Genomic DNA, 14,973 nt, shown 5'->3' with positions numbered 1-14,973 from the left:
GTTACATCATCACTTTTCTCACCTTCCTGAACGTGGTTCTGATGATCGGGTCTACAGCCTTCTGCAACTGGTGGCTCAGTTACTGGCTGGGCCAAGGGGACGGGGTGAGAGGACACACACACACACACACACACACACACACACACACACACACACACACACACACACACACACACACATTATTGTATTTGTTACCTTCTTGAGACCTGAGAAAAATGCCTCCCTCTTTAGGACCAGCCTTTCTAGATATATAAAGAAGTGTATTTACAACATGAATAATATATACATACTATGCAAATATAAAAAAGCTTGTTGTGAAAAATGAGTTGGTATTTCACAAGAAAAACGTATAATTTTGGCAGTACTATAATAAAAGTCGTAATTTTACTCAACGCCAGTCAAAATTTTAAAAGAAAAACTGAGCATTTGTTCAATATTACGATAAAAGTTGGAATTTTACTCATTAACAGTCGCAATTTTACAAGAAAAGCTTAAAATTTTGGCAATTTTGTGAAAAGAGTCATAATTGTACTCGACAAAAGTCCGAATTTTATAAGAAAACTTTAAAATGTTGGCAACATTATAAAAATAATCGGAAATTTTACCTGGCAAAATGATGACAAAAGTCGTAATTTTACTAAAAAAAAATGTCACTGTTTTACAAGAACCACAAAAAAATTGGCAATACTGTGATAAAAGTCAGAATTTTATATGACAAATGTCACCATTTTGCAATAAAAAGTAATAACTTTACATAAAGTAATCATTTTACGAGAAAATAGAAACAGAAACAGAAAGAATATGAGAATTTGTTGCCAATTTTATTAGGAAAAAGTCGACACATTGTGAGAAAAAGACTGCTTTTAGGTTTTGTTGTTGAATTTTGCGTTTATAATTGTTTTTAATCTTCATTATTTACTTCAAGTTATTACAGTATGTCTCTATTTACATATTTATTTATCTATTTTATTAATTTAAGCCAAAGGGGGCGCACTTCAATTTCGAACACACACTTGTTATTTCATATGTTGACCAAAAGGGGAGCACTTTTAAAAGCGACACACACACACACACACACACACACACACACACACACACACACACACACACACACACACACACACACACACACATTCTTGTATTTGTTACCTTCTTGAGACCTGAGAAAAATGCCTCCCTCTTTAGGACCAGCCTTTCTAGATATATAAAGAAGTGTATTTACAACATGAATAATATATACATACTATGCACATATAAAAAAGCTTGTTGTGAAAAATGAGTTGGTATTTCACAAGAAAAACGTATAATTTTGGCAGTATTATAATAAAAGTCGTAATTTTACTCAACGCCAGTCAAAATTTTAAAAGAAAAACTGAGCATTTGTGTAATATTACGATAAAAGTTGTTATTTTACTCAATAACAGTCGCAATTTTACAAGAAAAGCTTAAAATTTTGGCAATTTTATGAAAAGAGTCATAATTTTACTCGACAAAAGTCCGAATTTTATAAGAAAACTTTAAAATGTTGGCAACATTATAAAAATAATCGGAAATTTTGTTGACAAAAGTCGTAATTTTACTAAAAATAATGTCACTATTTTACAAGAACCACAAAAAAATTGGCAATACTGTGATAAAAGTCAGAATTTTATATGACAAATGTCACCATTTTGCAATAAAAAGTAATAACTTTACATAAAGTAATCATTTTACGAGAAAATAGAAACAGAAACCGAAAGAATATGTGAATTTGTTGCCAATTTTATTAGGAAAAAATCGACACATTGTGAGAAAAAGACTGCTTTTAGGTTTTGTTGTTGAATTTTGCGTTTATAATTGTTTTTAATCTTCATTATTTACTTCAAGTTATTACAGTATGTCTCTATTTACATATTTATTTATCTATTTTATTAATTTAAGCCAAAGGGGGCGCACTTCAATTTCGAACACGCACTTGTTATTTCATATGTTGACCAGAGGGGGAGCACTTTTAAAAGCGACACACACACACACACACACACACACACACACACACACACACACACACACACACACACACACACACACACACACACACACACATTCGTGTATTTGTTACCTTCTTGAGACCTGAGAAAAATGCCTCCCTCTTTAGGACCAGCCTTTCTAGATATATAAAGAAGTGTATTTACAACATGAATAATATATACATACTATGCACATATAAACAAGCTTGTTGTGAAAAATGAGTTGGTATTTCACAAGAAAAACGTATAATTTTGGCAGTATTATAATAAAAGTCGTAATTTTACTCAACGCCAGTCAAAATTTTAAAAGAAAAACTGAGCATTTGTGCAATATTACGATAAAAGTTGTTATTTTACTCATTAACAGTCGCAATTTTACAAGAAAAGCTTAAAATTTTGGCAATTTTATGAAAAGAGTCATAATTTTACTCGACAAAAGTCCGAATTTTATAAGAAAACTTTAAAAATGTTGGCAACATTATAAAAATAATCGGAAATTTTACCTGGCAAAATGATGACAAAAGTCGTAATTTTACTAAAAAAAAATGTCACTATTTTACAAGAACCACAAAAAAATTGGCGATACTGTCATAAAAGTCCGAATTTTATATGACAAATGTCACCATTTTGCAATAAAAAGTAATAATTTTACATAAAGTAATCATTTTACGAGAAAATAGAAACAGAAACAGAAAGAATATGAGAATTTGTTGCCAATTTTATCAGGAAAAAGTCGACACATTGTGAGAAAAAGACTGCTTTTAGGTTTTGTTGTTGAATTTTGCGTTTATAATTGTTTTTAATCTTCATTATTTACTTCAAGTTATTACAGTATGTCTCTATTTACATATTTATTTATTTATTTTATTAATTTAAGCCAAATGGGGCGCACTTCAATTTCGAACACACACTTGTTATTTCATATGCTGACCAGAAGGGGAGCACTTTTAAAAGCGACACACACACACACACACACACACACACACACACACACACACACACACACACACACACACACACACACACACACACACACACACACACACACACATTCTTGTATTTGTTACCTTCTTGAGACCTGAGAAAAATGCCTCCCTCTTTAGGACCAGCCTTTCTAGATATATAAAGAAGTGTATTTACAACATGAATAATATATACATACTATGCACATATAAAAAAGCTTGTTGTGAAAAATGAGTTGGTATTTCACAAGAAAAACTTATAATTTTGGCAGTATTATAATAAAAGTCGTAATTTTACTCAATGCGAGTCAAAATTTTAAAAGAAAAACTGAGCATTTGTGCAATATTATGATAAAAGTTGGAATTTTACTCAATAACAGTCGCAATTTTACAAGAAAAGCTTAAAATTTTGGCAATTTTATGAAAAGAGTCATAATTTTACTCGACAAAAGTCCGAATTTTATAAGAAAACTTTAAAACGTTGGCAACATTATAATAATAATCGGAAATTTTACCTGGCAAAATGATGACAAAAGTCGTAATTTTACTAAAAAAAAAAAGTCACTATTTTACAAGAACCACAAAAAAATTGGCGATACTGTGATAAAAGTCAGAATTTTATATGACGAATGTCGCCATTTTGCAATAAAAAGTAATAATTTTACATAAAGTAATCATTTTACGAGAAAATAGAAACAGAAACAGAAAGAATATGAGAATTTGTTGCCAATTTTATAAGGAAAAAGTCGACACATTGTGAGAAAAAGACTGCTTTTAGGTTTTGTTGTTGAATTTTTAATTTATAATTGTTTTTAATCTTCATTATTTACTTCAAGTTATTACAGTATGTCTCTATTTACATATTTATTTATTTATTTTATTAATTTAAGCCAAAGGGGGCGCACTTCAATTTCGAACACACACTTGTTATTTCATATGCTGACTAGAAGGGGAGCACTTTTAAAAGCGACACACACACACACACACACACACACACACACACACACACACACACACACACACACACACACTCACACACACACACACATTCTTGTATTTGTTACCTTCTTGAGACCTGAGAAAAATGCCTCCCTCTTTAGGACCAGCCTTTCTAGATATATAAAGAAGTGTATTTACAACATGAATAATATATACATACTATGCAAATATAAAAAAGCTTGTTGTGAAAAATGAGTTGGTATTTCACAAGAAAAACGTATAATTTTGGCAGTATTATAATAAAAGTCGTAATTTTACTCAACGCCAGTCAAAATTTGAAAAGAAAAACTGAGCATTTGTGCAATATTACGATAAAAGTTGGAATTTTACTCATTAACAGTCGCAATTTTACAAGAAAAGCTTAAAATTTGGGCAATTTTATGAAAAGAGTCATAATTGTACTCGACAAAAGTCCGAATTTTATAAGAAAACTTTAAAAATGTTGGCAACATTATAATAATAATCGGAAATTTTGTTGACAAAAGTCGTAATTTTACTAAAAAAAAATGTCACTATTTTACAAGAACCACAAAAAAATTGGCGATACTGTGATAAAAGTCAGAATTTTATATGACAAATGTCACCGTTTTGCAATAAAAAGTAATAACTTTACATAAAGTAATCATTTTACGAGAAAATAGAAACAGAAACAGAAAGAATATGAGAATTTGTTGCCAATTTTATAAGGAAAAAGTCGACACATTGTGAGAAAAAGACTGCTTTTAGGTTTTGTTGTTGAATTTTTAATTTATAATTGTTTTTAATCTTCATTATTTACTTCAAGTTATTACAGTATGTCTCTATTTACATATTTATTTATTTATTTCATTAATTTAAGCCAAAGGGGGCGCACTTCAATTTCGTACACACACTTGTTATTTCATATGTTGACCAGAAGGGGAGCACTTTTAAAAGCGACACACACACACACACACACACACACACACACACACACACACACACACACACACACACACATTCTTGTATTTGTTACCTTCTTGAGACCTGAGAAAAATGCCTCCCTCTTTAGGACCAGCCTTTCTAGATTTATAAAGAAGTGTATTTACAACATGAATAATATATACATACTATGCAAATATAAAAAAGCTTGTTGTGAAAAATGAGTTGGTATTTCACAAGAAAAACGTATAATTTTGGCAGTATTATAATAAAAGTCGTAATTTTACTCAACGCCAGTCAAAATTTTAAAAGAAAAACTGAGCATTTGTGCAATATTACGATAAAAGTTGGAATTTTACTCAATAACAGTCGCAATTTTACAAGAAAATGCTTAAAATTTTGGCAATTTTATGAAAAGAGTCATAATTGTACTCGACAAAAGTCCGAATTTTATAAGAAAACTTTAAAATGTTGGCAACATTATAATAATAATCGGACATTTTACCTGGCAAAATGATGACAAAAGTCGTAATTTTACTAAAAAAAAATGTCACTATTTTACAAGAACCACAAAAAAAATTGGCAATACTGTGATAAAAGTCAGAATTTTATATGACAAATGTCACCATTTTGCAATAAAAAGTAATAACTTTACATAAAGTAATCATTTTACGAGAAAATAGAAACAGAAACAGAAAGAATATGAGAATTTGTTGCCAATTTTATTAGGAAAAAGTCGACACATTGTGAGAAAAAGACTGCTTTTAGGTTTTGTTGTTGAATTTTTCGTTTATAATTGTTTTTAATCTTCATTATTTACTTCAAGTTATTACAGTATGTCTCTATTTACATATTTATTTATTTATTTTATTAATTTAAGCCAAAGGGGGGCGCACTTCAATTTCGAACACGCACTTGTTATTTCATATGTTGACCAGAAGGGGAGCACTTTTAAAAGCGACACACACACACACACACACACACACACACACACACACACACACACACACACACACACACATTATTGTATTTGTTACCTTCTTGAGACCTGAGAAAAATGCCTCCCTCTTTAGGACCAGCCTTTCTAGATATATAAAGAAGTGTATTTACAACATGAATAATATATACATACTATGCACATATAAAAAAGCTTGTTGTGAAAAATGAGTTGGTATTTCACAAGAAAAACGTATAATTTTGGCAGTATTATAATAAAAGTCGTAATTTTACTCAACGCCAGTCAAAATTTTAAAAGAAAAACTGAGCATTTGTGCAATATTACGATAAAAGTTGTTATTTTACTCATTAACAGTCGCAATTTTACAAGAAAAGCTTAAAATTTTGGCAATTTTATGAAAAGAGTCATAATTTTACTCGACAAAAGTCCGAATTTTATAAGAAAACTTTAAAATGTTGGCAACATTATAATAATAATCGGAAATTTTACCTGGCAAAATGATGACAAAAATCGTAATTTGACTAAAAAAAATGTCACTATTTTACAAGAACCACAAAAAAAATTGGCGATACTGTGATAAAAGTCAGAATTTTATATGACAAATGTCACCATTTTGCAATAAAAAGTAATAATTTTACATAAAGTAATCATTTTACGAGAAAATAGAAACAGAAACAGAAAGAATATGAGAATTTGTTGCCAATTTTATAAGGAAAAAGTCGACACATTGTGAGAAAAAGACTGCTTTTAGGTTTTGTTGTTGAATTTTTCGTTTATAATTGTTTTTAATCTTCATTATTTACTTCAAGTTATTACAGTATGTCTCTATTTACATATTTATTTATCTATTTTATTAATTTAAGCCAAAGGGGGGCGCACTTCAATTTCGAACACACACTTGTTATTTCATATGTTGACCAGAAGGGGAGCACTTTTAAAAGCGACACACACACACACACACACACACACACACACACACACACACACACACACACACACACACACACACACTCACACACACACACACGCACACACACACACACACACACACACACACACACACACACACACACACACACACACACACACACACACACACACACACACACACACACATTCTTGTATTTGTTACCTTCTTGAGACCTGAGAAAAATGCCTCCCTCTTTAGGACCAGCCTTTCTAGATATATAAAGAAGTGTATTTACAACATGAATAATATATACATACTATGCACATATAAAAAAGCTTGTTGTGAAAAATGAGTTGGTATTTCACAAGAAAAACGTATAATTTTGGCAGTATTATAATAAAAGTCGTAATTTTACTCAACGCGAGTCAACATTTTAAAAGAAAAACTGAGCATTTGTGCAATATTACGATAAAAGTTGGAATTTTTCTCAATAACAGTCGCAATTTTACAAGAAAAGCTTAAAATGTTGGCAATTTTATGAAAAGAGTCATAATTGTACTCGACAAAAGTCCGAATTTTATAAGAAAACTTTAAAATGTTGGCAACATTATAAAAATAATCGGAAATTTTGTTGACAAAAGTCGTAATTTTACTAAAAAAAAATGTCACTATTTTACAAGAACCACAAAAAAATTGGCGATACTGTGATAAAAGTCAGAATTTTATATGACGAATGTCACCATTTTGCAATAAAAAGTAATAATTTTACATAAAGTAATCATTTTACGAGAAAATAGAAACAGAAACAGAAAGAATATGAGAATTTGTTGCCAATTTTATTAGGAAAAAATCGACACATTGTGAGAAAAAGACTGCTTTTAGGTTTTGTTGTTGAATTCTTCGTTTATAATTGTTTTTAATCTTCATTATTTACTTCAAGTTATTACAGTATGTCTCTATTTACATATTTATTTATCTATTTTATTAATTTAAGCCAAAGGGGGCGCACTTCAATTTCGTACACACACTTGTTATTTCATATGTTGACCAGAGGGGGAGCACTTTTAAAAGCGACACACACACACACACACACACACACACACACACACACACACACACACACACACACACACACACACACACACACACACTCTTGTGTTTTTTACCTTCTTGAGACCAGCCTTTCTAGATATATAAAGAAGTGTATTTACAACATGAATAATATATACATACTATGCAAATATAAAAAAGCTTGTTGTGAAAAATGAGTTGGTATTTCACAAGAAAAACGTATAATTTTGGCAGTATTATAATAAAAGTCGTAATTTACCTCAACGGCAGTCAAAATTTTAAAAGAAAAACTGAGCATTTGTGCAATATTACGATAAAAGTTGGAATTTTACTCAATAACAGTCGCAATTTTACAAGGAAAGCTTAAAATTTTGGCAATTTTATGAAAAGAGTCATAATTTTACTCGACAAAAGTCCGAATTTTATAAGAAAACTTTAAAATGTTGGCAACATTATAAAAATAATCGGAAATTTTACTTGGCAAAATGTTGACAAAAGTCGTAATTTTACTAAAAAAAATGTCACTATTTTACAAGAACCACAAAAAATTTGGCGATACTGTGATAAAAGTCAGAATTTTATATGACAAATGTCACCATTTTGCAATAAAAAGTCATAACTTTACATAAAGTAATCATTTTACGAGAAAATAGAAACAGAAACAGAAAGAATATGAGAATTTGTTGCCAATTTTATAAGGAAAAAGTCGACACATTGTGAGAAAAAGACTGCTTTTAGGTTTTGTTGTTGAATTTTTAATTTATAATTGTTTTTAATCTTCATTATTTACTTCAAGTTATTACAGTATGTCTCTATTTACATATTTATTTATTTATTTTATTAATTTAAGCCAAAGGGGGCGCACTTCAATTTCGAACACACACTTGTTATTTCATATGTTGACCAGAAGGGGAGCACTTTTAAAAGCGACACACACACACACACACACACACACACACACACACACACACACACACACACACACACACACACACACACACACACACACACACACATTCTTGTATTTGTTACCTTCTTGAGACCTGAGAAAAAAGCCTCCCTCTTTAGGACCAGCCTTTCTAGATATATAAAGAAGTGTATTTACAACATGAATAATATATACATACTATGCAAATATAAAAAAAGCTTGTTGTGAAAAATTAGTTGATATTTCACAAGAAAAACGTATAATTTTGGCAGTATTATAATAAAAGTCGTAATTTTACACAACGCCAGTCAAAATTTTAAAAGAAAAACTGAGCATTTGTGCAATATTACGATAAAAGTTGTTATTTTACTCATTAACAGTCGCAATTTTACAAGAAAAGCTTAAAATTTTGGCAATTTTATGAAAAGAGTCATAATTTTACTCGACAAAATTCCGAATTTTATAAGAAAACTTTAAAATGTTGGCAACATTATAAAAATAATCGGAAATTTTACCTGGCAAAATGATGACAAAAGTCGTAATTTTACTAAAAAAAAATGTCACTATTTTACAAGAACCACAAAAAAATTGGCAATACTGTGATAAAAGTCAGAATTTTATATGACAAATGTCACCATTTTGCAATAAAAAGTAATAACTTTACATAAAGTAATCATTTTACGAGAAAATAGAAACAGAAACAGAAAGAATATGAGAATTTGTTGCCAATTTTATAAGGAAAAAGTCGACACATTGTGAGAAAAAGACTGCTTTTAGGTTTTGTTGTTGAATTTTTAATTTATAATTGTTTTTAATCTTCATTATTTACTTCAAGTTATTACAGTATGTCTCTATTTACATATTTATTTATTTATTTTATTAATTTAAGCCAAAGGGGGGCGCACTTCAATTTCGAACACACACTTGTTATTTCATATGCTGACCAGAGGGGGAGCACTTTTAAAAGCGACACACACACACATACACACACACACACACACACACACACACACACACACACACACACACACACAAACATTCAGCTTCTAAACTCGCATTCGTTAGCATTCTGATATTAGCATACTAGATTTATTTTGGCTAATTTTGCAGGTATGCGCCTCAATGTCAAAACTTTTTGACGTTAGCATGCCAGCATTTTTGTAGGTGTACACCTCAGTCATATTTTGGTACATGCTAACGTAGCATTTTAAGCACCATTTTTTTCGGGTACACACTATATTTTGGTACTTGACACATGTTACAGTTAGCATTTCTAGCGTGCTCGCATTAGCATGCAAAATTTTGAAGCAAATTTATTTATTTTAGTATTTCACTCATGCTAACTGTAGGCATGTTAGAATAGTTCTCGTCACATGCTAGCTGTTTTTGCCCATATTTTTGGTTGCTTGACGCTGTCTGAGCAGCAAGCTAACTGTTAGCATATTAGAATAGTTCTGTTAGCATGCTAGCTTTTTTTTTTTTTAGCTTATTTTGCCCAAATTTTTTTGTTACTTGGGGCTATCTGGCCAGCATGCTAACTGTTAGCATGTTAGAATAGTTCTGTTAGCATGCTAGCTTTTTTTTTTTTTAGCTTATTTTGCCCATATTTTTTTGTTACTTGGGGCTATCTGGCCAGCATGCTAACTGTTAGCATGTTAGAATAGTTCTGTTAGCATGCTAGCTTTTTTTTTTTTTTTAGCTTATTTTGCCCATATTTTTTTGTTACTTGGGGCTATCTGGCCAGCATGCTAACTGTTAGCATGTTAGAATAGTTCTGTTAGCATGCTAGCTTTTTTTTTTTTTTTAGCTTATTTTGCCCATATTTTTTTGTTACTTGGGGCTATCTGGCCAGCATGCTAACTGTTAGCATGTTAGAATAGTTCTGTTAGCATGCTAGCTTTTTTTTTTTTTTTTTAGCTTATTTTGCCCATATTTTTTTGTTACTTGGGGCTATCTGGCCAGCATGCTAACTGTTAGCATGTTAGAAAAGTTGTGTTAGCATGCTAGCTGTCAGGTTCAAACACTGATGACATCTATTAAACAAGACAAGAGGCAAAGAATTAAACAGAGACAGAATTCAATTAGGACTCAATATATTGAGGAGAGTGGGCCGGACATTTCTACAATCTCCAGCACGCTCTGCCAAAAGATTGCACGCCTCCTTCTTTTATTTCGGACCCTCCCCCCGACCACACGGTCACTGCTGTTTCCAAAAGACAAAGGTCGCAAAAAGTTCACAGAAAAGGGTCGTAAAGAATTCACAGAAAAGGTCAGTTCAAAAAGAGTTCCATAAAATAGTTCAAAAAGAGTTCGTCTGGAAATTGGGCAGATCCTGTCTCTTGTCCCTTTGAAATCCTCGGGCCAGAACAACATCCTTCTGTTGATTACCATACATGAGAAGAAACAGAAAACCCTTCTTGTGGTTTCCCCCTTACACGGTGGAGTTTTACGAGCCTTACTCTTGGTAGGCCTCAAAGACAGCCCCTGTCCTTTTGCCTGGAACCATACTTGCCAACCCTCCTGGATTTTCCGGGAGACTCCCGAAATTCAGCGCCTCTCCCGAAAACCTCCCGGGACAAATTTTCTCCCAAAAATCTCCCGAAATTCAGGCGGAGCTGGAGGCCACGCCCCCTCCAGCTCCATGCGGACCTGAGTGACGTGTTGACAGCCTGTTCTCACGTCCGCTTTCCCACAATATAAACAGCTAATAATCGAGGGCGAGTTCTTGTTTTCTTATGCGGGTTTATTGTTAGGCAGTTTCATTAACGTCCTCCCAGCGCGGTAACAACACACAACAACAGCAGTCAAGTTTTCGTCTACCGTAAAGCAGTTCGTCTGCCGTAAACAGCAATGTTGTGACACTTTTAAACAGGACAATACTGCCATCTACTGTACATGCATATGTGACCCACCCATAATGTGTCACATTTTTGTGTTGATTGATTTATTTTATTTTGTGGTTTGAATTCGTTTTTGGAGCTGTCATTACACATTTATCAGTATTCACATTGGTCAGTAGGGGGCAGTAGGGCGTTTCTTCCCAATTGAATGCTATCACCTGCAGACCGGAAGTGTCTTGTCATTCTGATGAGCGCGACCAGTCTGTGAACAATTGAAAGGTCCTGTGTGCTTTTTCCTCCTGTATAACAGGTTAGTTTTGGTGAATCAACTCACTGAATAATATCCATGTGATCTTTATAAGTTTAAGTACACATTCTGATGGTGGAGCCTAACTCTAAAGTGTTTGTGAGTTGTAGTTTGTATTTGTGAATGAATCCAGTGCACGGCTGCAGTAATCAACACAAAAAGGCGACGTGAGCGCGCAATGTTTATATAGGAACTTCTGATCCTAATTCAGACTCCCAAATTAGAGCTCCCGTTTTCTTATTGATTTTATAATGTATATTTGTATGATGTGTGTGTTCTGAAATAGTGACAGAGAATAGAACAAGGATGGACAATTCAACCCTTAACTCAACAATGCGTAGATGAGTGTTATGTGTGTGTAAATGTTTAAATAAATGAACACTGAAATTCAAGTATTTCTTTTATATATATATATATATATATATATATATATATATATATATATATATATATATATATATATATATATATATATATATATATATATATATATATATATATATGCCCTGCGATGAGGTGGCGACTTGTCCAGGGTGTACACCGCCTTCCGCCCGATTGTAGCTGAGATAGGCTCCAGCGCCCCCCGCGACCCCGAAGGGAATAAGCGGTAGAAAATGGATGGATGGATGGATATATATATATATATATATATATATATATATATATATATATATATATATATATATATATATATATATATATATATATAAATAAATAAATAAAAGAAATACTTGAATTTCAGTATGTATGTATGTATGTATGTATGTATGTATATATATATATATATATATATATATATATATATATATATATATATATATATATATATATATATATATATATATATATATATATATATATATATATATATATATAAATAAATAAATAAAAGAAATACTTGAATTTCAGTGTTCATTTATTTAAACATTTACACACACAACACATTTACACACACATATATATATATATATATATATATATATATATATATATATATATATATATATATAGCTAGAATTCACTGAAGGTCAAGTATTTCTTATATATATATATATATATATATATATATATATATATATATATATATAAATAAATAAATAAAAGAAATACTTGAATTTCAGTGTTCATTTATTTAAACATTTACACACACATATATATATATATATATATATATATATATATATATATATATATATATATATATATATATATATATATATATATATATATATATATAGCTAGAATTCACTGAAGGTCAAGTATTTCTTATATATATATATATATATATATATATATATATATATATATATATATATATATATATATATATATATATATATATATATATATAGCTAGAATTCACTGAAGGTCAAGTATTTCTTATATATATATATATATATATATATATATATATATATATATAAATAAATAAATAAAAGAAATACTTGAATTTCAGTGTTCATTTATTTAAACATTTACACACACATATATATATATATATAGCTAGAATTCACTGAAGGTCAAGTATTTCTTATATATATATATATATATATATATATATATATATATATATATATATATATATCTTAACCACGCCCCCAACCATGCCCCCGCCCCCGCCCCCGCCCCACCCCCGACCACGCCCCCCCCACCTCCCGAAATCGGAGGTCTCAAGGTTGGCAAGTATGCCTGGAACTCATTTCAACACAAAGTTTTTACAAACAAAATTCTAACGCTAGCTGTTTTAGCTCATTTTGCCCATATTTTATGTTACTTGGCACTATCTGGCCAGCATGCTAACTGTTAGCATGTTAAAATAGTTACCTTAACATGCTAGCTTTTTTTTTTTTTTTTAACTCAACGATATATTGTACTGCTTTTGACGCGTCCTTTGATTTTGTTTCCGTTGTGGCCCTCAGTGGAAAAGGTTTTAAGGAGGAGAATAACTCCAATTATTAACGCTACCTAAAAATAGTATGAAACATATTTCAGGGACAAGCGGTAGAAAATGGATGGATGTCAAAATGAAAAATCCATTAAGAAAGGCTACCTTTTCACTGTGGCCCTTGGATGTTTGGGGGCCCCCTGCAGTGGATGGTGTCCATAAGGGGGTCTTCTAGTAGATCAGGGCCCAAACCTTTCATCAGCTGTGCTCTGCAGTCAGGCAACAAGACCGCATCAGACCGGGGAGACATCTCCGAGAACCCGGACTTGCACTTCTACCAGCTGGTCTACGGCATGATGGTGGTCGTCATGGTGACGCTGGCCCTCGTCAAGTGCTTCATCTACACGCACGTCACCATGAACGCCGCCTGCACCTTCCACGACACCATGTTGAAGAAGGTACTGTCGGGACTCCGCCCACATCCCCTCGTTCTAAGTTCTAAGTCGCAGATATGTACGTTGTGACATGAGTTATTTACACAGAAATGTACTGCAAATATTCATTTAGATACCTTAATTGTTTCCAAAGGGTGTCTGTAACAAGGCAGTAAAACGGACGATCAAACAAAACAGAAGTCATGAGGTTGTGACATGAGTTATTTACACAGAAATGTACTGCAAATATTCATTTACATACCTTAATTGTTTCCAAAGGGTGTCTGTAACAAGGCAGTAAAACGGCCGATCAAACAAAACAGAAGTCATGAGGTTGTGAAATTAGTTATTTACACAGAAATGTTCTGTAAATATTTATTTACATAACTTAATTGTTTCCAAGCGGTGTCTGTAACACGGCAGTAAAACGGCCGATCAAACAAAACAGAAGTCATGAGGTTGTGAAATTAGTTATTTACACAGAAATGTTCTGTAAATATTTATTTACATAACTTAATTGTTTCCAAGCGGTGTCTGTAACAAGGCAGTAAAACGGCCGATCAAACAAAAAAGAAGTCACGAGGTTGTGAAATTAGTTATTTACACAGAAATGTTCTGTAAATATTTATTTACATACCTTAATTGTTTCCAAAGGGCGTCTGTAACAAGGCAGTAAAATGGCTGATCAAACAAAACAGAAGTCATGAGGTTGTGAAATTAGTTATTTACACAGAAATGTTCTGTGAATATTTATTTAGATACCTTAATTGTTT

The 14,973-nt window shown here is 31.6% G+C and overlaps 1 protein-coding gene across 1 annotated transcript in view; it reads left to right on the top strand.

Annotated features, from left to right (window-relative positions):
* Positions 1–14,973, top strand: part of LOC133608431 (ATP-binding cassette sub-family C member 12-like) — a 74,782-nt gene that overhangs the window by 46,558 nt on the left and 13,251 nt on the right. Inside the window, exons 19-20 of the mRNA XM_061963653.1 lie at positions 1–104; positions 14,042–14,224. Coding sequence (XP_061819637.1) covers positions 1–104; positions 14,042–14,224 — 287 coding nt within the window. The remainder of the gene's footprint in view (positions 105–14,041; positions 14,225–14,973) is intronic.

This window comes from Nerophis lumbriciformis, linkage group LG06 (assembly GCF_033978685.3).
Source record: "Nerophis lumbriciformis linkage group LG06, RoL_Nlum_v2.1, whole genome shotgun sequence".
NCBI classification, from domain to species: Eukaryota; Metazoa; Chordata; class Actinopteri; order Syngnathiformes; family Syngnathidae; genus Nerophis; species Nerophis lumbriciformis.
Note: the sequence above shows the minus strand (reverse complement) of the source record. Positions and strands in the feature narration are given on the sequence as shown.